We start from the raw sequence: 22,307 nt of genomic DNA on the forward strand, positions 1-22,307 counted from the left end.
CAGTAAGCCACAAAAAGATCCAGTATAATGCCTTCCGACAGTTGGGGGAGGCAGAGGAAGACATTGATGGCTTTCTGCAGGACTTTGAGCAGCAGTATGCCCTTGATCAAGTGAAGCCGGAGGAACGGGTTCAGATTCTGGCCAGCAAGCTGACAGGCTGGGCAGCGGACGCCTATCGCACGGTACCTGATGAGGACTGTATGGACTATGAGCGGATGAAAGAAGTGATCTTGGCCCAGTATGCGCTAACACCAGAGGCATACCACCAAAAGTTCCACGGACTTATAAAACAAGTAACCGATACCCATGCTGAATGGGCCTGTAAATTACGGCGGTCACTGCTACAGTGGGTACAAGGGAGCCAAGCAACCACTAAAGAGGACGTCCTCCAGCTCTTCTTGTTAGAACGATTCTTTAATGGACTATCCCCCGAGACACAGGAATGGCTTCGGGACAGGCGGCCAACGACTCTTGAGGAGGCCGCTCGTCTGGCCGATGAACATCATGATGCCAGGAGGCCTCAACTGTCCGGATCAAAGATGGTCACTATGGGTCCGCCCATGGACCTGGAGGCCCCCAAACCACAGAAGATTGTAGGGGGACCAGCTAAAAACCCGGCCTACCACTGTCCCCCTGGGGCATGATGCCACACCTGCCATCAGCTGGGCCACCTGCAAAGACAATGTCCCAACCGGACTCAGCATACCCAGTGGCCAAAGGCAGGAACAGCTACCTTCAGCCGGGCCGCTGTACACTGCTACCAAGGCTAAGCTGACCCGGCATTGGGGGCTACGACTAACCAGGGGGTGGAAGAGATGGAGGAAGTGCTGCATGAAGTAGACCTCGTGCAGGCAGCCCGGGCAGATAATCGACAACAGCATCGACAGGTCATGTGGCTTAATGGGAAACGTATGCAGGGACTAAGAGATTCCGGGGCAACTTTGACCCTTGTGAAGCCTCATCTCGTCCGGGACCAAGAGAAGACAGACTGGACAGTGGCAGTCCGTATAGCAGGGGGAGCCATACATCGACTGCCCACTGCCAGGATTCACCTGAACTGGGGAGTCGGGGATGGCCTTCTTGAGGTCGGCTTGGTGGAGGATTTGCCTGCAGATGTCTTGCTGGGAAATGACTTGGGGCCCATGTTGTCTGCCTTCTCGGTTGCCCCTCTGGCTGAGACATATCCTGTGATCACCCGGAGACAAGCTCGAGCTGCGGAGGCGGAATCACACTCAGAGGAGGCCCAGGTAAGACATCCCAGCCCTATACGTATTCCCATAGCCAGACACATTTCTTGAGCCACCCCAGCTGAATTTAAGAGGGAGTTACTTGAGGATCCTTTATTGGAGGGATATCGTGGGAAGGCACAGGAGGGGAGAGGGGTACTGGAAGGGGAACAGTTTGTATGGAAGCAGGGACTCCTCTACCAGATCACAGAGCAGCACCACACAGGGATGAGCCCCACTATAAAACGACAGCTGGTAGTTCCCAAGAAGTATAGGCAGGAGTTACTGCGAATCTCTCATGACATACCCTTGGCCGGGCACTTCGGCGTCAGTCGCACCAGGCATCGTCTGACACAAAACTTCTTTTGGCCGGGGGTAACCTATGATGTTCGTCAGTACTGCCAGACCTGTGACAGTTGCCAGCGCATTGGCAAGAGGGAAAATCGATGCAAGGCCAAATTACGCCCCCTCTCCATTGTGGAGGAACCATTTAGCCGAGTAGCGGTCGATCTGATAGGGCCGTTAGCCAAACCCAGTCCGTCAGGGAAAAGGTATATATTGACAGTGGTAGATTATGCCACACGGTATCCAAAGGAGGTTGCGTTTCCTAATATACTGGCAGAGACGGTGGCGGCTGCCCTGCTCCAGGTTTTCTCACGGGTTGGATTTCTCCGGGAGATTATCTTGGACCAGGGTACCCAGTTTACAGCAGAGGTGACCAACCAACTGTGGAAGCTGTGCGGCGTAAAGTCCATTAGAAGCGCCCCATACCACCTGCAAACCAATGGGTTGTGTGAACGCTTTAACGGGACGTTAAAACAGCTCATTGGGACTTTTACCAGGACCTACAGGGACTGGGAAAAATTCTTGCCACACCTCCTGTTTGCCTATCTGGAGGTGCCCCAAGAATCCACGGGGTTCTCCCCGTTCGAACTGGTATACGGGAGGCGGGTAAGGGGACCCCTAGACTTAGTGCTAGAACACTGGGAAGGGGAGGGTATCATAGAAGGGGTACCTATTGTACCCTATGTGCTGGAATTCTGGGACCGCCTACAGGAGCTGACCAAGGCTGTACGTGGGAACATGCAGGTGGCCCAGCGGTGCCAGCGCGTATGGTACGATCGGAGGGCCAGAGAACGCACCTTGGAAATAGGACAGAAGGTCTTGGTGTTAGAGCCCACTAGGCAGAACAAGTTCCAAGCTGCATGGCAGGGGCCCTACCAGGTAGTGGGGAAAATAACCGACACCACCTATAATGTCGCCGATTGTGACGACCCCAGGGTTATCCTCATGTTCCAACGAAATATGCTCAAGCCCTACCGGGAGCGCCCTGAAGAGGTAGTGGCCATCTGTGCACCTGAAGCAGAGGATTTAGCCGGACTTCCCTTGCCTGATGTCTTAGGGGAAAGGACTAAGTCTAAAACATGGGACCAGGTACACTTGGGTGAAGACCTATGTCCCCGGGAGAGACAGCAGGCGGAGGCGTTGTTGAGGCAGCGACAGAGGATGTTTTCGGGGAGACCAGGGTACACTCGCCTGGCACAACACAAGGTTGAGACCCAGGATCAGACCCCCCTGCGATAACCCCCCTACCGCGCCCCTGAGTCTGTACGAGAAGGGATACGATACGACAAGAGATACAAGAGATGTTGCGTTTAGGGGTCATTGAAGAGTCAGATAGTCCCTGGGCATCCCCCGTAGTGTTAGTGCCCAAGAAGGATGGGACTACACGGTTTTGTGTAGACTATCGTAAGCTCAATGAGAAAATGGTGACGGATGCGTATCCCATGCCGCGTGTGGATGAGTTGTTAGACCAGCTGGCGGGGGCAAAGTATTTGACCACCATCGATCTATGCAAAGGCTACTGGCAGATTCCCCTCAGTCCTGACGCTATTCCCAAGTCGGCATTTGTCACCCCGTTCGGCTTATTCCAGTTTCGAGTTATGCCATTCGGGATGAAGAATGCCCCGGCAACCTTCCAGAGGCTGGCTGACCGGCTTCTGGATGGTCTTCAGGACTATGCTTGTGCCTACCTGGATGACATTGCCATCTACAGCGTGACATGGGAAGAGCATCTAAATCACCTAGAGACAGTATTGGACAGGATCCACAAGGCCGGAATCACCCTGAACCCAAAGAAGTGTCACATGGGCAAAGCAGAGGTTCAGTATTTAGGGCATTGGGTGGGAAGTGGGAAACAGCGACCAGAACCAGCCAAGATTGAGGCCATAGCCAAATGGACCACCCCACGCATTAAAACCCAGGTCATGGCGTTTCTAGGAACAACGGGGTATGACAGGAAATTCGTTCCCAATTACAGCAGCGTAGCCAAGCCCCTCACTGATCTGACCCTTAAGAACCAACCCCGCCAGGTAACCTGGACCCCAGAGTGTGAGGAAGCCTTCCGCCAGCTAAAGGACGCCCGCACCCGATCCAACTAAACATTTCCTTGTTCACACAGACGCTTCTATGTTTTAATTGGGGGCAGTACTGAGCCAAGTCGGGCCAGACGGCCAAGAACACCCGGTAGCTTACCTGAGTCGGAAACTACTGCCCCGTGAAGTAAGTTATGCGGCCATCGAGAAGGAGTGCCTGGCGGTAGTATGGGCTCTCAAAAAGTTACAACCATATTTGTATGGACGACAGTTTTCCCTCTTAACGGACCATAATCCCCTAGTCAGGCTTAATCGGGTCTCCGGAGACAACGCCAGATTACTGCGGTGGAGTTTAGCCCTACAACCTCTGGACTTCACCATCCACTACAGACCCGGCAAAGAAAACGGTAACGCTGATGGACTAAGTCGACAAACGGAACTTGTACCAACCCCATAAACTTCGGTCATCCCCAAACCGATCCGTTAAGGATCAGACTGTGTATGCCGATCGTGTCGCTGAAAAGGGGAGCCGTGTTACGGAACCCCCCAGCACCCAGAATATGTTGTGCAGTTCTATGTATGTATAATAGGTTCCATGTGAGATGAATGTCCCTAATGCATCAGCCCACAGACTACGCCCCTGGGCAGAGGGGACAAGATATCCCCCCTCTGACCTCCCCCACCTTTGTAATTCCCACAGTAAATATCGGCAGGCTCCGGCCACCTGCGGCTATTGTAATGTATGTCTGGTCTGCCGCTTTTCTATTGGCCCGCCCTCTGTATCTGTGTGATATATTCTGTGTCCTGTGAGTAAAGTATTGACACACTGGAAATACGTGGAGAAGCAGTAATCTTTTATATGCGCCCATGTAACCAAGCAATTCCAGCCAGTGTCCTTCATTCAGACTCCAGCCAAAGCAGAGTGGACCTCCTGAAACACGGGGTGGTACTGAAAGAGGTACTCCAGCACGGTAGACCCCGTTACAACTTGTTTATGTTGTGAGTGAAAATTTCTCTTTAATCATCCCCTCCCTTGTTTGAATGCTCACGTAAGGAGGATGATTGTAATCTAGCGCTCGACTTTACCAACATTAGTACACAAACAGCGTCTATTGCTGTGACCGCCAGTGCGGCGCCGTGCGCTATCACTGCACTTTCCAAACCCAAGTCTGGGTGGTTAGTGGCGTCCGTCGGTGCGGCACCGCATGCACTCTCATGCTACTTTATTATTTCCGTTACGCGCGGTACTGCGGCCCTGTGACGCAACAGGGTTCGCTTCTTTCACACTTCACACAGGGTGAATCTAACCCTTGTGTGTATTCTCATTGTACTGCCATATAGTCCGGCATTGCTTAGCAGCAGGTTCCATCTCTGCACGGTGGACCCCGCGCTGCGAACACACCTTATTCCTTTTCTCTAATTATTTGGTGCTTTCCGCTAGCCCTAACATTATACTAGCGCCAGGGTCTGGCTAAGTAATGACGGACGAACAGTGATTGCAGGGGTACATCCAGCTGCTGGAGGGCAGGTTGGCGGCTCTCGAGTGTGCAACCTCAGCGGTGGATGTTACCGCAATAGCTGTTCAGGCTGCTAGCGTGGCTGCGGCAGCTTTACCCACTGCCATCTCTGTTCCGACCTTATCTCACCTCCCGCTGCCAGAGAAATAGTCTGGTGACAGTAAATCTTGTATGGGTTTCGTGAGCCAGTGCGGTATACACCTCGAGCTCCTGGCTGCACGTTTTCCCACGGAGCGGGCAAAGGTGGGATTCATAATTTCTCTGCTGTAGGACAGGGCATTGGAGTGGGCTACGCCACTGTGGGAGTGCGACGATCATGTGGTGCAGAGTGCTCCTCAGTTTTTGAGCACTCTGAAACAGGTCTTTTTAGGACCCCAAGTAACCCATGATACGGCGCTCCAACTGCTGGCATTGACTCAGGGTTCGTCCATGGTCAGCCATTTTGCCGTCCACTTCCAGACATTAGCATCTGAGCTGGAATGGTCGAATAAAGCCCTTATCCCGGTATTTTGGAGAGGGCTGGCTGGCCATGTGAAGGACGCATTGGCCACTAGGGAGATTCCCGCCACACTGGAGGAGCTCATAGCTATGGCAACCCGCATCGACCTTCGTTTTCATGAGCGAAGGTTGGAGCGAGCCAAGTGTAGGCAAAGGTTTCGGCTGGCTCCCACCTTCGCCAATCCTCAGGACCACCCTTGCCAAACCCAGGCGTCCGAGTCACATGAGGCTGTAGAGGCTTTGCGTGCGGGATCTAAGTCCCGGTCCGCTCATGCACTTATGGTCTGTCATGTTTGTCGGCAGTCAGGACATCTTGCCTCCAAGTGTTCTCAGCGGTCGGGGGAATGTTGGCGTCTAGTGGTAGTTGGAGGGGGTACACTAGACACGGAGACGTTTTCCTCTAAATTGTCCTTCAAGGGGACAATTAACATAGGCCCATCCACTCTTATGGTAGAGCTTTGCCTGGACTCCGGGGCGGAAGGCAATTCAATGTCATCTGCTTTCGCCCAGCGTCACGCAATACCCCTGGTGATGCTCGCCAAACCTGTGACCGTTCGAGTGGTAAATGGGTCGACACTACCCTCACAGATTGCACATCAGACCATTCCATTCACTCTTTCTATGTCTCCATTACATCAGGAGATTATCTCCCTATTAGTCATTCCTGAGAGAATTGATGAGGTCCTGTTGGGGATACCATGGCTTCGCTATCATTCTCCTCATATAGAGTGGTCCACAGGGAAAATTTTGGGATGGAGTAAATCATGTGAGGGTAGATGTCAGAGGGAGTGCGTTCAGGTTGCTACTACTGAGGTACCCGCAGATCTTTCCTCTCTCCCCAAGCACTATTGGTCCTATGTGGATGTGTTCTCCAAAAGGGCTGTGGAGACCCTTCCACCTCACCGCCCCTATGACTGTCCTATTGACCTCTTGCCTGGTGCTGAGCCTCCCCGGGGTCGAGTATATCCGTTATCTCTCCCGGAGATGGAGGCAATGTCCCAGTACATTCAAGAGAATCTGGCAAGAGGATTCATTAGGAAGTCAGTGTCACCTGCAGGGGCTGGGTTCTTCTTTGTGCAGAAGAAGAATGGAGAACTACGTCTATGCATAGACTACAGGGGTCTTAACGCCATCACCGTTAAGAATAAATACCCACTACCCCTTATATCTGAGCTTTTTGATAGGCTATGGGGAGCAAGGGTATTTACTAAGTTAGATCTGCGGGGTGCTTACAACCTGATTCGCATCCCTGAGGGGGACGAATGGAAGACTGCTTTTAACACCAAATGCAAAAGAAGAAACGGACAGCACCACAGCAATTGTGACAGAACAGCTTACGTGTTTATTCTGCCATCTGCAACGTTTCGGTCCTGAGACCTTTATCAAGCATGCTTTTAACACCAGGGATGGGCACTATGAATATCTGGTGATGCCCTTCGGGCTCTGTAGTGCCCCAGCCGTTTTCCAAGATTTTGTGAACGACATCTTCCAGGAGATGCTCACCACCTCGGTCGTAGTCTATCTGGATGATATTCTCATCTACTCTCCAGATATTGACTCCCATTGGAGAGATGTTCGCAAAGTCTTCGACCTCTTACGGGCAAACTCCCTCTACGCCAAGTTGGAGAAGTGTGTGTTTGAGCAGGAGTCCTTGCCTTTCCTTGGCTATATCATCTCTGCCCAGGGATTGGCTATGGATTCTGCCAAGCTACAGGCTGTGATGGACTGGCAAGAACCCATTCTCTTAAAGCGGTGCAGCGCTTTATGGGGTTCATTATTTACTATCGCCTGTTCATTCCACACTTCTCAACTTCTGTAGCTCCCTTGGTTGCCCTCACCAAGAATGGAGCAAATCCCAAGTTGTGGAGGAGGTCTCCAAGGCCTTTCTCTTGATTAAGTCACACTTCGCTAGCGCTCCCATCCTGCATCGCGCCGATGTAGATAAGCCATTTATTATGGAGGTGGATACCTCAGCCGTTGGTGCTGGAGCAGTCCTCTTCCAAAAAGATGCTCAAGGTCGGAAGTATCCTTGCTTCTTCTTCTCCAAGACCTTTTCACCAGCGGAGAGGAATTATTCCATCGGGGACAGGGAGTTGCTAGCCATGAAGTTGGTTTTCTCAGAGTGGAGACACCTCTTGGAGGGAGCTCGCTTTCCCTTCCAAGTGTTCACAGACCACAAGAACTTGGTGTACTTACAGACGGCCCAGCGGCTGAATTCTCGCAAGGCTAGATGGTCCCTGTTCTTCTCCCGGTTCCATTTTACTCTCCATTTTCTCTCCGGGGAGAAGAACATTGGTGCTGACGCTCTCTCTCGCTCTGTAGTGTCATCTGAGGAGGAGGAGCCTCAGCTTATTGTCCCCTTTTGAGAGCCTGAGAACTGTGGCTCCGGTTTCGCTAGTCTGTGCCCCCAGGCAAGACTTTCGTTCCATCTAATTTGCGACCGGAGGTTCTCTCTTGGGCTCACACATCCAGGGTGGGTGGACATTTTGGGACCAAGAGGACATCTAAGCTTTTGTCGAGGACGTACTGGTGGCAGCATATGGCCCGTGACGTTGGGGACTATATTCGGGCGTGTGTCTCCTGCGCCAAGAATCGGTCTCCTCAGCAACGGTCTGCTGGGCAACTTTATCCACTGCCGGTGGCTGACAGGCCCTGGGAGATGGTCGGGATGGACTTTGTGGTGGGCTTACCCAAGTCTCGTAACTGCACCGTTATCTGGGTTGTCACCGATCATTTCTATAAGATGGTGCACTTGGTGCCGCTTCCACGGTTACCTTCTGCATGGGCCTTGGCGGCGTTGTTCATTAAACATATTTTCCGTTTACATGGCATACCTGATAAAATTGTCAGTGACCAGGGTCCCCAGTTTGCATCTCGGTTTTGGAGAGAGCTCTGTCGTTTACTCAGCATAGAACTAAATCTCTCCTCTGCATATCATCCTGAGACGAGTGGGTTGGTAGAGAGGGCCAACCAGACTCTGGTGACATATTTGCAACATTTTGTCTCTGCTAGGCAGGATGACTGGGCATCTTTGCTACCTTGGGCAGAATTTGCTCTGAACAACGCCATAGCTGATTCCACTGGGCAGACTCCTTTTCTCCTTAATTACGGCCAGCATCCGCGTGTCCCTGTGCCCATGCCCGTGTCATCCACTGATTCCAGGGTGGCAGACTGGGCATTGGAGGCACGTGACATTTGGGACCGCACACAGGATGCCATTCGGGCTTCCAAGGAGAGAATGAGGGTTTCTGCCGATGCTCACCGGCGCCCAGCTCCAACCTTCGCTCCTGGCGACTTAGTGTGGCTCTCCGCCCGTAACATCAGGCTGCAAGTTGAGTCCACTAAGTTTGCGCCTCGCTACATTGGTCCTTTCAAGGTTCTGGAACAGGTTAACCCTGTGGTCTACCATTTGGCTATTCCTCCGCGCCTTGTTATCACTGACACCTTCCACGTCTCCCTCTTAAAGCCCATCTATATGTCCCGGTTTTCTGAGTCATCTGCCGGGACATCGGGTTCGTCCACGGATGAGTACGAGGTGAATGCTATCATGGGGTGCAAGGTAGTACGTGGCAAAAAATACTATCTGGTGGACTGGAAGGGCCACGGTCCTGAGGACAGAACCTGGGAACCTGCAGCGCACATTCAGGCTTCGCTGCTCATTGCAGCCTTTGAGCGTAGCGAGGTCCAAGGAGGGGGGCCCTGGGGGCGGGGGGTAATGTTAGGAGTCAAGTTCCTGCCGCTGAACAGGGGGAATCTCGAACCTTGTCTGCTGCGGTCTCTCATTCTGCATCAGCCACAGTGGAGCCTGCTCAGCGGAGACGTCGGTCCCAGTGTCTCGCTCAGTCTGGTTCTGTGCAAAGGGTTACTGCTGCCTTTCCAGGCTCTGCCATTGTAGCCTGTACAGATCAGCAGCGAGCAGACGTCTTTGGGACTAAGTCCTGCTTTTCCCCTTCTGAGCATGCCCAAAGGAAGACCTCTCAGTGGAGGTCTGGGGTCACATGCTCAGGTACTGCAGTAGCTCCTATTGGTCCTCCAGGAAGGTCCTGAAGTTGCTCAGTTACTGTAGCAGTTCTCATTGGTCCTCTAGGAAGGTCCTGAACTTGCTGCAGCTATAAAAGGTTTGCATGGCCACATGGCCATGCGCTAGTATACACTTGTTTATGTGTGTGTTGTGAGTGAAAGTCGCTTTTTAATCATCCCCTCCCTTGTGTTTGAATGCTCGCATAAGGAGGATGATTGTAATCTAGCGCCCGACTTTACCCACATTAGTACACAAACAGCGTCTATTGCTGTGACCACCAGTGCGGCGCCGCGCGCTATCACCGCACTTTCCAAACCCAAGTCTGGGTGGTTAGTGGCGTCCGTTAGTGCGGCACCGCATGCACTCTCGTGCTACTTTATTATTATTTCCATTACGTGCGGTACTGCGGCCCTGTGACGCAACAGGGTTCGCTTCTTTCACACAGGGTGAAGCTAACCCGTGTGTGTATTCTCATTGTACCGCCATATAGTCCGTAATTGCTTAGCAGCAGGTTCCATCTCTGCACGGTGGACCCCGGGCTGCGAACACACCTTATTCCTTTTCTCTAATTATTTGGTGCGTTCCGTTAGCTTTAACAGTATGTATACTTTCCGTACCCACTGTATGACTATTGCATCCCTCAGAACCAAGTTGGATGAAAAAAGGTGAATTAATTGAGAAATTCTGCCTTAAATCCCAGTCAAACAATTCAGTTTGCGCAGATTAGACGTGAATCTTTTGGATGATATCTCCCAAAAGAATATATATACGGTAATGATTTTTACTGCCTGGTAAGGACCTCTGCAAGGTCATCCTCCTCTATTTCCTTTCGTTATAATGAAATAATAGATATAATGCTGGGGGCCAACCTGAAACTCGATTTAAACACTGGACGAAACAGCTTAATGACCAAGGCATTGGATCTAAAATAATAGAGGATTGGGAGAATACTCGTAAGGTAATACTCAATGAGATGTCGAGGGAAATACAAGATCATACAGAAAGCAATATATGCCTTTGATCTCTCAAAAACACCCCTTAAACCTGACAGAATCACACAGTGGCCAAAATGCGGAACTCCTATAGATTTGCTACATGGGATCTGGGTATGCCTAAAATTGCAGACTTAGAATGCATTGAAAACATTTGGAAGCTCGGGTCACACATACCTCTCACTATTATTCCACTATTGGGCAAGTGAAAAAGCAAGAGAGGGAAAACAGCCATCATCGGTTCCCCCTTAGTTCATGTGAAAATTTTATTAGCCAAGAGATTGTTATTGGGATGCTGGATCATGATGAAACCCTGGATGGCAACATTCCAGGAATTCATTCCACAATTAAAAAGCCTATTGTATGTAGAAATAAAATATGGAAGTGTGAAAACAACGAAATGTGTTCACACCTTTGTTTCACTTAATACATGAGTGTGAATGAACCCATGCTGTCTGAACAAGAGGACATGGCCTACACCAAATCAATTACGTGTATAGATATTTTCTACCTCAAAACTTATGAAGACTTTTGTAGCCCGAGCTGAGTGCCATATTTTGATGCAAAATATGGGTGTCCGTGTATGCCATGAATGAGGTAATGTAAGAAAAAGAAATGTTTCTACCATCTTTGGTCGCTGTTGATCCTTCTAAATCTATTTTAGGAGCATTAGGCCAGGTGCACACCACCATATTTTCTGTCAGGGTGCGATACAACAAAACATTGGATCATACTCGGACCAATATTATTCTATAGGACCGAGCCTGTCCGAGGAAAAAAAATTACACCATGTCTGAGGTTAATTGAATATTTGGATTGCACTTGGCCATGCAAATCAATGAATGTGTGGAAATCATCGGACTGTGCTTGGATCACATCTGAGTGCAGTTTTATTTTACACGGACAGACACAATTGAGAAGATGGAGAAATTTTGTTCTCCATCTTCTCATAGTGTGCTCCGATTCGCTCCTTGAAGCACACTACGCTGATTATCTGATCAGAGTTTGATCAGAGTGTTGTTTGCATAATCGGTCTGATTCTCTTGGATGAAAGATGTGCAGCTGAACTTGCATAGAATGTGAAGATTAAATGATGCTGGTCTGCAGCATTGCCATGAATAAGTTAAGGTTTTGTTTTTTGGAGCTACTGAATATTAATTTAAAGTTAATATTAATATTGCACAAAACCTTCAATTTACATGTAAAACATAATGGCGATGTGAAGCTAATTCTTATAAAACTATTTCTGTTACTTCTAGTTTTGATGAAAAAATCTCTTCTCGATTTCAGAGCAACAGTGGGAATCAATCCATGCCATGCTATAACTTCCTCATCGATATACCAAAGAAGGATAACATTTATCTCCAGAATATAGGAAAACATTCATTCTGTAAGCATTACTGTATTACAGTATATATTAAAGTATTATATCAGTGGTCTTCAACCTTTCTGACCTTGGAAGTCACATTCAGCTTTGAGAGACGGTCGCGAGCCATATTTAGGTCTAAGAGAGAGTTGCGAGCCACATCCAGCTCCTGCCCCCTCACAGTAGTGACGCCCAGAGCCCCCTATTACTGGCATAATGACCGTCAAAGCTTTTCCACAGAAATCACACCAAGGCAGTATACCAAGATCAAGAGGTTCCCACAATACCCCCATTCAGTATTCTCCCATCAAGCACTCCCACCACACTGTTGCATCCAGCTTTAAGCACCTCCTATGACAGGTAGCATCACTTGGTCTCCAGCTTACCATACTTAAATTATCTCCAAACTTTCAAGACCAGAATATGAACATTCAGATCTGCTCTTCTGTGCAGGGCTACTCACAAAAGTCACCATTTTGAGACGTGCGCTTCATGGTTGTTTGCTAGACTTGGAGCTAATGCACCAAGCTGGCAGGCAGCCGCAAACCACACATCATGGCCTGAGAACTACAGGTTGGGAACCCCTGCTATTATATCATCTACCTTTTTTAGGATTTAATCTGCAATAATGTGACCAAGTCTAAATAGTTGATACATTTTAAGATTTTTCCTCTTGTATAATGGTGTCAAGTTCTTATTATGTTAGGGTTTTGTTCACCTTGTCCCCAAACAAGCATATATATGGATTTGTTTTGCATGCACGATGTATGTCATTGTTGGATGCAATATGGACATACTTATAGAGACAAATGAATTCCTGAAATCTCATCTCTTAGTGACTGGATATTTATAAGACAATGTGGGAAGCATGACACTCCCAATCCAGAATTTAATATAAGACGAATCCAGTACTCTTTTATGATACAATTTATTGTGTTCGATAGATAAGTCGTGTATGAAAAAATGAAGTTTTGGTGTCAATGACCTTCATCAGACATACACAAAAAACGTATTCAATCCGGTTGTTCTAGATCAAATTCATAGTGCGTTTCTTAGAAACAACCAATATGGAGAAGCAGCCAGAAGTATTCGTGACGTGGAAGTTGTGTCTGCATCACTTGTACAGTTGTTCATCGCTGTTTTGGATCAACATTTCATCAGAATTTGTTCAGTGTGTTAGTTTTTACGATGTAGTGTCAGCAGCAGTGATTTTTCACTTATGAAAAAAAATATTACAGTTTCTTCTATAAAAATATTGCCAAGTTCCTTCTATCCATTACATGGTTAATCATGGACATCACATGGACTGTAAATGCATTCCATCTGTGTGTTGTCCATGATTTTCATGGACCCATAGAATTGTATTGGTAATTTTGATCCATGACTTAGATAAAAAAATGGGCATGATTTTTTGTGGAAAAAACAGTGACATTTTAATAACAGTACAGACTTTAATAGGTACAAGTTCAGTCCATGAAAATTATGGATAGAACACGTGATTAATGTCTAAATGAAGGCCTTACTAAGTGGCCACTGAAAATGTAAAGCCGATTACAGGTCTCACCGCCTTTTTTCCTATAGACAGATAGTAAAGGTCAGAGAGGAAACCTAAAGCTCGATCAACCTCCTTACTTTCATTAAAAGTGTTTTAGAATATTCCACATATTATGTAAATGATGCCAGGGTGTTCATTGGGAGTATGTTCTACTTGGAAATGTCTGGCATGTTCATCAGTAACCCAGCTTTTTTCTTTGTTGTCAATGAAGGTCTTATTCATCCTCCATAGTCTTTCGTAAATCTATCACTAGTTCCATACTGCATAAAACCTGCACATGCCCATTGGCAACTCATTGTTCGGGACAGATTTTTTAATTCCCTTCTGTACATGTGTTGAGTTGACCTCAATCTACGTTCAACTAAGAAAAGAGGACTTGGGTTATGGATGAAAACATCTGACACTTTTAAGCAGGGTATAAACCTAGTAGACATTTCAGGCCCTGCTTACATACAGTAGAGAACATTTTTTAAACTTCTGCTGTGCTCCAATGATAAAAAGTCCTTTATAGGACCAGGAGCTTGGTGTGATCATTTTAGGAGGGTAAAAACTGATGACAAGTTCCATTTAAGCTACAAATCTGTATCACAAAAATATTAACACTTGGAAGATGTATGTAAATGTATGGAGTTAGTACAGATAGAGCATTGAAGGATAAAAGCTATACATACAAACATAGAGACATCCTAACCCAAACTCATGAGATCTGGAAAACCAAATCAAAACTGTTTCTCTTATAGATTTTTATGACAGGGGCCTGAACTACACTAGAAGGTCTAATGCTTTCTGATGTGTCTTTGAAGGTATAGAACTTGGACCTCAGCCTCAAGGAGTGACCAGAGCGGATGTGTTGTCGAGGATGAGACAACTTGTAAACTGTGGCCTAGACTTCATTGAGCTTTTTAATCAAGGTAAGATATCTCCAAATTATTCACATATTTGGTGAACATTGGAAAGGCTTAAAGGGAACTTGTCACCATGAAAATGCAGTCCTATCTGCTTACACCATGTTATAGAGCAGGAGGAGCTGAGCAGATCATTATATAATTTGTAAGAAAGGATTCAGTATAACCTGTGATTTAATCATTTAATCCTTTCATGGGATTCTTGGTCCAGTGGGCGGTCCTATCAATGTTTGACAGTGACCTCTCTATGCACACTTACATAAACCAAAAAAACGCAGCAACTACGCGATCAAAGATACCCAGAAGAATCTATTAATGTTGAATACAAAATTGACTTTATTAGAAAAAATTAATCAGGACAGGAGACATAGGGAAGCAAGGCTTACATCGTTTCACACATGTTTGGAAACGCTAGGGTGCACACCGTAGGATTGGTATTAAATATATAAAAAAGTGCAGAAAATTGCATACTTAAGAAGTATATACACTGTCGTCACAGGTGAGTATACTGACATTTACCAAAAATGGTTTGCAAGGTAGATAAAACATATAATTTACCTGGACCGGACAGGATCAATCCAACCACAGCGGGCACCCGCCCCAACGCGCGTTTCGGCGAGATGGCCTTTTTCAAGGGGTGATGGGAAAGGGGAACAAGGTGAGTTTAAAAGGAGACCGACCACCAATCGTGACTTGCCATGGAATCACATGGTTATTATGCACCAGTCACAGTGTGTAAACAGATGACGCCCACACTGGCGGCGCTCACATCAAACACTCAAATCATGTGATGTAACTACATCATATATAGGCGACCTGCCGTCTGTTAAGAGTAGCGCATAGCCAGCTTCGAAAATAAGGCTGTAAGCGCAACATACACTAGATAGAAATAGTGTGATGTAGATACATCACAATCAAGCGACATGCCTCTCGCCTGGATTGGCGCATGCGCAGCCGCGAAACCCAGGACACAAGCCGGCGCCAGCGTCATGCACACGGTGCGGGAGCACCATGGCAACGGAGACGCCGGAAGCCGACGAGCGTACAACGGTACGCGGCGTGCATGCGCACAAGCGAGACGCCCTGTCGCTGTGGAGATGGAAAAGAACAACACGGCAATCATACATAGGTGTGTGCCACAATCTTGTCAGGAAATGAATATAATTATGATGGTAAAAAAAGGGGGGGGGGCATAGGAATCATAAGGACAGCATGATATATGCTGGACTGCAGGAAAAGGACAAATCATAAGACATAATTCAGACATTAATGAGAAGGAAAGGAAACATTGCAATGTGAAATAAAGTAAAGACAATTCAATACTGGAAAAGACCATACAAAATATTAATAGTCCACAATGTTTCCAACATAAATATATGAGGATTCTTTCGTGTCCAACTTCATTATAGTCCTGAGATGCCGGATGGAAAGAAGGAGGTTTATGAGTCCAAAATTTCCAATATCCATGAACCTGCCAATGAGCAAACAACTACGGGTGGTGGGTACTAAATAAGAAAAATAAAATGATTAAAACCATGAATTTTAACAAACATGTGTAAAAGGAGAATCATTAATAAAACGATAGAGACCACTATAGGAATGGAACAAAGCTGTTTGTTTCATTTAGCCCTTTTGGAGTGACGGTATCTAATGCCCAGATCCATCTTGTCTCACAGCGAGACAATTTCTGTTTATTTTGCTACATGTCCGTGTAAATTGATCTACATTGGTATGACTTCTCGCCAGTTGAAGGTGCGTGTTCGCGAGCACGTTTTGGGAATTCAGGAGGCTGCCGATCATGATGATGCAACCACGCTTAGGACACTACCACGACATTTCAAACAATTTCATGGATGTGACAGCTCCTTGTTGATGATCAGGGGAATTGATATGATTACCCCTAACATTCGGGGGGGTGGCCTAAAACAGAAATTGTCTCGCTGTGAGACAAGATGGATCTGGGCATTAGATACCGTCACTCCAAAAGGGCTAAATGAAACAAACAGCTTTGTTCCATTCCTATAGTGGTCTCTATCGTTTTATTAATGATTCTCCTTTTACACATGTTTGTTAAAATTCATGGTTTTAATCATTTTATTTTTCTTATTTAGTACCCACCACCCGTAGTTGTTTGCTCAATGGCAGGTTCATGGATATTGGAAATTTTGGACTCATAAACCTCCTTCTTTCCATCCGGCATCTCAGGACTATAATGAAGTTGGACACGAAAGAATCCTCATATATTTATGTTGGAAACATTGTGGACTATTAATATTTTGTATGGTCTTTTCCAGTATTGAATTGTCTTTACTTTATTTCACATTGCAATGTTTCCTTTCCTTCTCATTAACCCCTTCCCGACATGTGACGGTATAGTACGTCACATGTCGGGACCCCCGCTTTGATGTGCGCTCCGGCGGTGAGCGCACATCAAAGTCGCGACATGTCAGCTGTTTCTTACAGCTGACATGTGCGCGCAATAGCGGCGGGTGAAATCGCGATCACCCGCCGCTATTAACTAGTTAAATGCCGCTGTCAAACACAGACAGCGGCATTTAACTACCGCATCCGGCCGTGCGGCCGGATATGAGCGCATCGCCGACCCCCGTCACATGATCGGGGGTCGGCGATGCATCAGGACAGTAACCATAGAGGTCCTTGAGACCTCTATGGTTACTGATTGCCGGTGGCTGTGAGCGCCCCCCTGTGGTCGGCGCTCACAGCACACCTGCAATTCTGCTGTGTAGCAGCGATCTTATGATCGGTGCTGCATAGCAGAGCCGATCGGGCTGTGCCTGCTTCTAGCCTCCCATGGAGGCTATTGAAGCATGGCAAAAGTAAAAAAAAAAAGTTTTTAAAAATGTGAAAAAAAAAAAAAAAACATAAAAGTTTAAATCACCCCCCTTTCGCCCCAATCAAAATAAATCAATAAAAAAAGCGCCCAACCTACACATATTTGGTATCGCCGCGTTCAGAATCGCCCGATCTATCAATAAAAAAAAAGCATTAACCTGATCGCAAAACGGCGTAACGAGAAAAAAAATCGGAACGCCAGAATTACGTTTTTTTGGTCGCCACGGCATTGCATTAAAATGCAATAACGGGCGATCAAAAGAACGTGTCTGCACCAAAATGCTATCATTAAAAACGCCAGCTCGGCATGCAAAAAATAAGCCCTCACCTGACCCCAGATCACGAAAAATGGAGACGCTACGAGTATCGGAAAATGGCGCAATTTTGTTTTGTTTTGTTTTTTGCAAAGTTTGGAATTTTTTTTCACCACTTAGGTGAAAAATAACCTAGTCATGTTAGGTGTCTATGAACTCGTACTGACCTGGAGAATCATAATGGCAGGTCAGTTTTAGCATTTAGTGAACCTAGCAAAATAGGCAAGCAAAAAACAAGTGTGCGATTGCACTTTTTTTGCAATTTCACTGCACTTGGAATTTTTTTCCCGTTTTCTAGTACACGACATGCTAAAACCAATGATGTCGTTGAAAAGTACAACTCGTCCCGCAAAAAATAAGCCCTCACATGGCCATATTGACGGAAAAATAAAAAAGTTATGGCTCTGGGAAGGAGGGGAGCGAAAAACGAAAACGGAAAAACGGAAAAAGCTCCGGGGGTGAAGGGGTTAATGTCTGAATTATGTCTTATGATTTGTCCTTTTCCTGCAGTCCAGCATATATCATGCTGTCCTTATGATTCCTATGCCCCCCCCCCCCCTTTTTTTACCATCATAATTATATTCTCATCCTGACAAGATTGTGGCACACACCTATGTATGATTGCCGTGTTGTTCTTTTCCATCTCCACAGCGACAGGGCGTCTCGCTTGTGCGCATGCGCGCCGCGTACCGTTGTACGCTCGTCGGCTTCCGGCGTCTCCGTTGCCATGGTGCTCCCGCACCGTGTGCATGACGCCGGCGCCGGCTTGTGTCCTGGGTTTCGCGGCTGCGCATGCGCCAATCCAGGCGAGAGGCATGTCGCTTGATTGTGATGTATCTACATCACACTATTTCTATCTAGTGTATGTTGCGCTTACAGCCTTATTTTCGAAGCTGGCTATGCGCTACTCTTAACAGACGGCAGGTCGCCTATATATGATGTAGTTACATCACATGATTTGAGTGTTTGATGTGAGCGCCGCCAGTGTGGGCGTCATCTGTTTACACACTGTGACTGGTGCATAATAACCATGTGATTCCATGGCAAGTCACGATTGGTGGTCGGTCTCCTTTTAAACTCACCTTGTTCCCCTTTCCCATCACCCCTTGAAAAAGGCCATCTCGCCGAAACGCGCGTTGGGGCGGGTGCCCGCTGTGGTTGGATTGATCCTGTCCGGTCCAGGTAAATTATATGTTTTATCTACCTTGCAAACCATTTTTGGTAAATGTCAGTATACTCACCTGTGACGACAGTGTATATACTTCTTAAGTATGCAATTTTCTGCACTTTTTTTATATATTTAATACCAATCCTACGGTGTGCACCCTAGCGTTTCCAAACATGTGTGAAACGATGTAAGCCTTGCTTCCCTATGTCTCCTGTCCTGATTAATTTTTTCTAATAAAGTAAATTTTGTATTAAACATTAATAGATTCTTCTGGGTATCTTTGATCGAGTAGTTGCTGCGGTTTTTTGGTTTATATAATGTGCGATTACCCTACAACATCCTAGTATGTTGCCCACTGTACATGATTATATTCTTTTATTTTTATATAAATATTTTTTGTGGGCATGAGTCTTGTGAAGGTGTTTTGTTACACTTACATAAAGAAAGCTGTCAGTCACTGATAGGACCGCCCACTGGACCGAGAATCCCATGAAAGGATTAAGATTAAATCACAGGTTATACTGAATCCTTTCTCACAAATTATATAATGATCTGCTCAGCTCCTCCTGCTCTATAACATGGTGTCAGCAGATTGGATGGCAGTTTCATGGTGACAGGTTCCCTTTCATTTGAAATATTCTTTAGCTTCTTAATATTAACTGCTAATTTCTTGGAATTTTTTTTGATTATTATATGATCATAGCATGTTGTTTCTGTCATATTAATTCCTAAAGGTAAGGAGTTTCCAAGTTTTCAAACTGATATATACAGAGTTTTGTCCAGAGTAGATTACCCACGAGATTCTTTTGGAGAAATTTCAGCTTTTATCCACAATGGGCTGCAGGTAAAGTTTTTATGGTTCTTTATTTCTATAGTAATACCAAACAGTGGGTAATATCTTTTGTATATTTAGACTATGTTCACACCCGCGCTCTGACATTCCATTTATCTGTTTCGGTTTTAGGAATAGACAAACAGAATTAACACTTAGAACAGATCTGTTATATAACTGATGAAAACAGAAGCAGAGGGAACCCATTTATCATTATGGTCTCCTTTTGGGTTTTAATATGTGTCATTTTTAGACTAGAAGAAAAAGTGCATCATGAAGGAGCTTTTTGTTACTGATCTAAAAGAAGGACACCTAACAGACCCCAACTAGTCCTCATAATATTAAATGGGATCCATCAGATTCCATTTATGCAATGGATCCATTTTTTTCCATTAATTCCATTTCTATTCCTAAAATTGGAAAAGACAAGTTCCAGTGTGACTATGCCTTATCGGCAGTAGAGATTATCATTTTGAAGACCCAGTGAAAGTCATGCCATTTAGGTACCTAATGTGTTGGCAAGTTCTTATTGTTCTGCTTACTAAAAAATTAAAAGGAATCTGCCACCAGGTTTTTGCCACCTAATCTGAGAAAACCATAATGTAGAAATAGAGATCCTGATTCCAGTAATGTGTCACTTACTGAGCTGCTTGCTATACTTTTGATAAAATTGCAGTTTTATCAGCAGGAGATTATCACTAGAGGACTAGTAAACCTGCTGCCTTGAAGTTCTCCATATGCATGTGCTCTCTATAATCTCACCCTCACTACTGACTGGCAGCTTTCTGCCTATGCACAGTTGGCACAGAAAGCTGTCAATCTGGGATGAGGATGGAGTTATACAGAGATCCATATTAAGAGAACTGATAGATCTACAGTAGACAAACACTGATTTGATCAAAACCGCCACAAATAGCCCAGTAAGTGATACTTTGCTGGAATTAGGTTCTCTACCCCTATATCATGCTGTTCTCAGATAGGATAGAAAAAAATCTGTCCACAAATTCCCTTTATGTGAACCTGTCAGCTGATTCACACTGTGACGTTTTAAAGAAAAACACAAGTGTGGGTGAGGACAAGGTGACTACTTCAAGGGGCATATCTCTAATGACTTATCCCCACCCTCTTAATTGGACTGACATGTCTCTCTCTATATGCGTATCTTCATACTGTCCATGATGTAAAAAATTCATAAAATCTATAGTAACTTCTTTTAATGTATTTTAACGTCTTGTAAATGAATTATTCACATTATGCTTCCAAATTAGGACAAGGATTATGTTCCTTTGAAGCCAGGAGATCCCATCTTCACGACTATAAATGGAGAAGATTTGTTCTATGATGGAGAAAAAGTTGTTTATCCGACATTTATTAATGAAGCAGCATATTATGAGAAAAAGGTAGCATTCATACTGACGGATAAAGTCAGCTGGAAAGTCCCTGCTTTAAAATTAGAAACTCCGACAGACCATCCTGGAACTGCAAAATAGGTGGCATCATTGTCCAACTGTGGTGCCTGGTGCCCACCAGTGTAATTGACGCTACATGGAAATATTAGCTATTCATTTTTAAGCCATATGCTCATGAAAAAAGTGTGCAACACAGAACTATTTATGTAAGTTTTCTTTTAAACAATGAAAACATGGCCAGTAATGCTGAGATGTAGAGGGAAACTTAATCTCAGAAACAATGGGTTCCTGGCTATGAGAACCCCTTCCCCTCCCACTGATCAGGAGGTAATACCATATCCTAGCAACATATATAGCCATATTTTATTCAGCAAAGTAAATACCTACACTAAAGAGTGCTGGTTGTCAATTAAAGGTATTTTAATTGTATAATATCATATGGCTCTCAAGGAACCCTTTTATACATGAAGTAAATATATTTCTAAAGGTGCTATTGACATGAAATTCTCACCAGATGTTGGTAACGACCCATCCAATCCACATAAGCAAAGAAATAAAACCATAGATATCCATAGATTAAGTTTTGTGTAATAATGGCACAGAAAAAAGTATTGAAATTTAATTAATATTTCATACAAAAGCTTTTGTTGGTGATTACGCCTCCTGTGTGGAGAAACTAGTCGCATGCATTGCTCAGGTGTGATTTTTTTCTTCCACACAAACATTCTACAAATCCTGAAGGTTCTGTAAGCTCCCATATAAAGTTTTCCAGTTCCAAATGCTGGAAAAAGACCCACATCATGATATTCCCATCTCCACACTTCACTGTTGGTATGGTGTTTTTGAGGTGATATGCAGTGTCTTTTGGCCTCCAAACATGGTGTGTATTGTGGCATCCAAAGAGTTCAACTATGGTCTCATCTGACCAGACTATATGCTCCCAGTATTTCACAGGCTTATCTAAATGTTATTGAGCGAACTTTAAATGCACTTGATCATGCTTTTTATTCAGCAAGGGAGTCTTGTGTGGTGAGTGTGCATACAGGCCATGGAGGTTAAGTGCATAACTTTTTTCTTTTCTTTGAAACAATTATACCTGCTGGTTCCAGGTCTCTCTGTCGCTCTTCACCGGTGGTCCTTGGCTCTTGGACAACTCTTCTGATCATTATTTTCACACCTGTGTCTAAAATATTTTGGAGGGAACCTAGTCATGGCAGGTGAAATGATGTTCTTCAGTAGTTTAGAAATTCTTCAGTAACCAAGGCCATCAGAATGT

At 45.6% G+C, this 22,307-nt stretch overlaps 1 protein-coding gene across 3 annotated transcripts in view; it reads left to right on the forward strand.

Annotated features, from left to right (window-relative positions):
* The window catches only part of LOC143818277 (N-acyl-aromatic-L-amino acid amidohydrolase (carboxylate-forming)-like), an 82,002-nt gene extending 60,454 nt beyond the window's left edge, over positions 1-21,548 (forward strand). For all 3 annotated transcript variants that reach the window (XM_077299635.1, XM_077299637.1, XM_077299636.1), the window contains 4 exons: positions 11,920-12,019; positions 14,354-14,461; positions 19,525-19,634; positions 20,891-21,548. In XM_077299635.1, the coding sequence (XP_077155750.1) occupies positions 11,920-12,019; positions 14,354-14,461; positions 19,525-19,634; positions 20,891-21,112 (540 nt within the window). In that variant the 3' untranslated portion in view covers positions 21,113-21,548. The remainder of the gene's footprint in view (positions 1-11,919; positions 12,020-14,353; positions 14,462-19,524; positions 19,635-20,890) is intronic.
* Positions 21,549-22,307: the final 759 nt, after the last annotated feature.

Source organism: Ranitomeya variabilis, chromosome 3 (assembly GCF_051348905.1).
Source record: "Ranitomeya variabilis isolate aRanVar5 chromosome 3, aRanVar5.hap1, whole genome shotgun sequence".
Lineage (NCBI taxonomy): Eukaryota > Metazoa > Chordata > Amphibia > Anura > Dendrobatidae > Ranitomeya > Ranitomeya variabilis.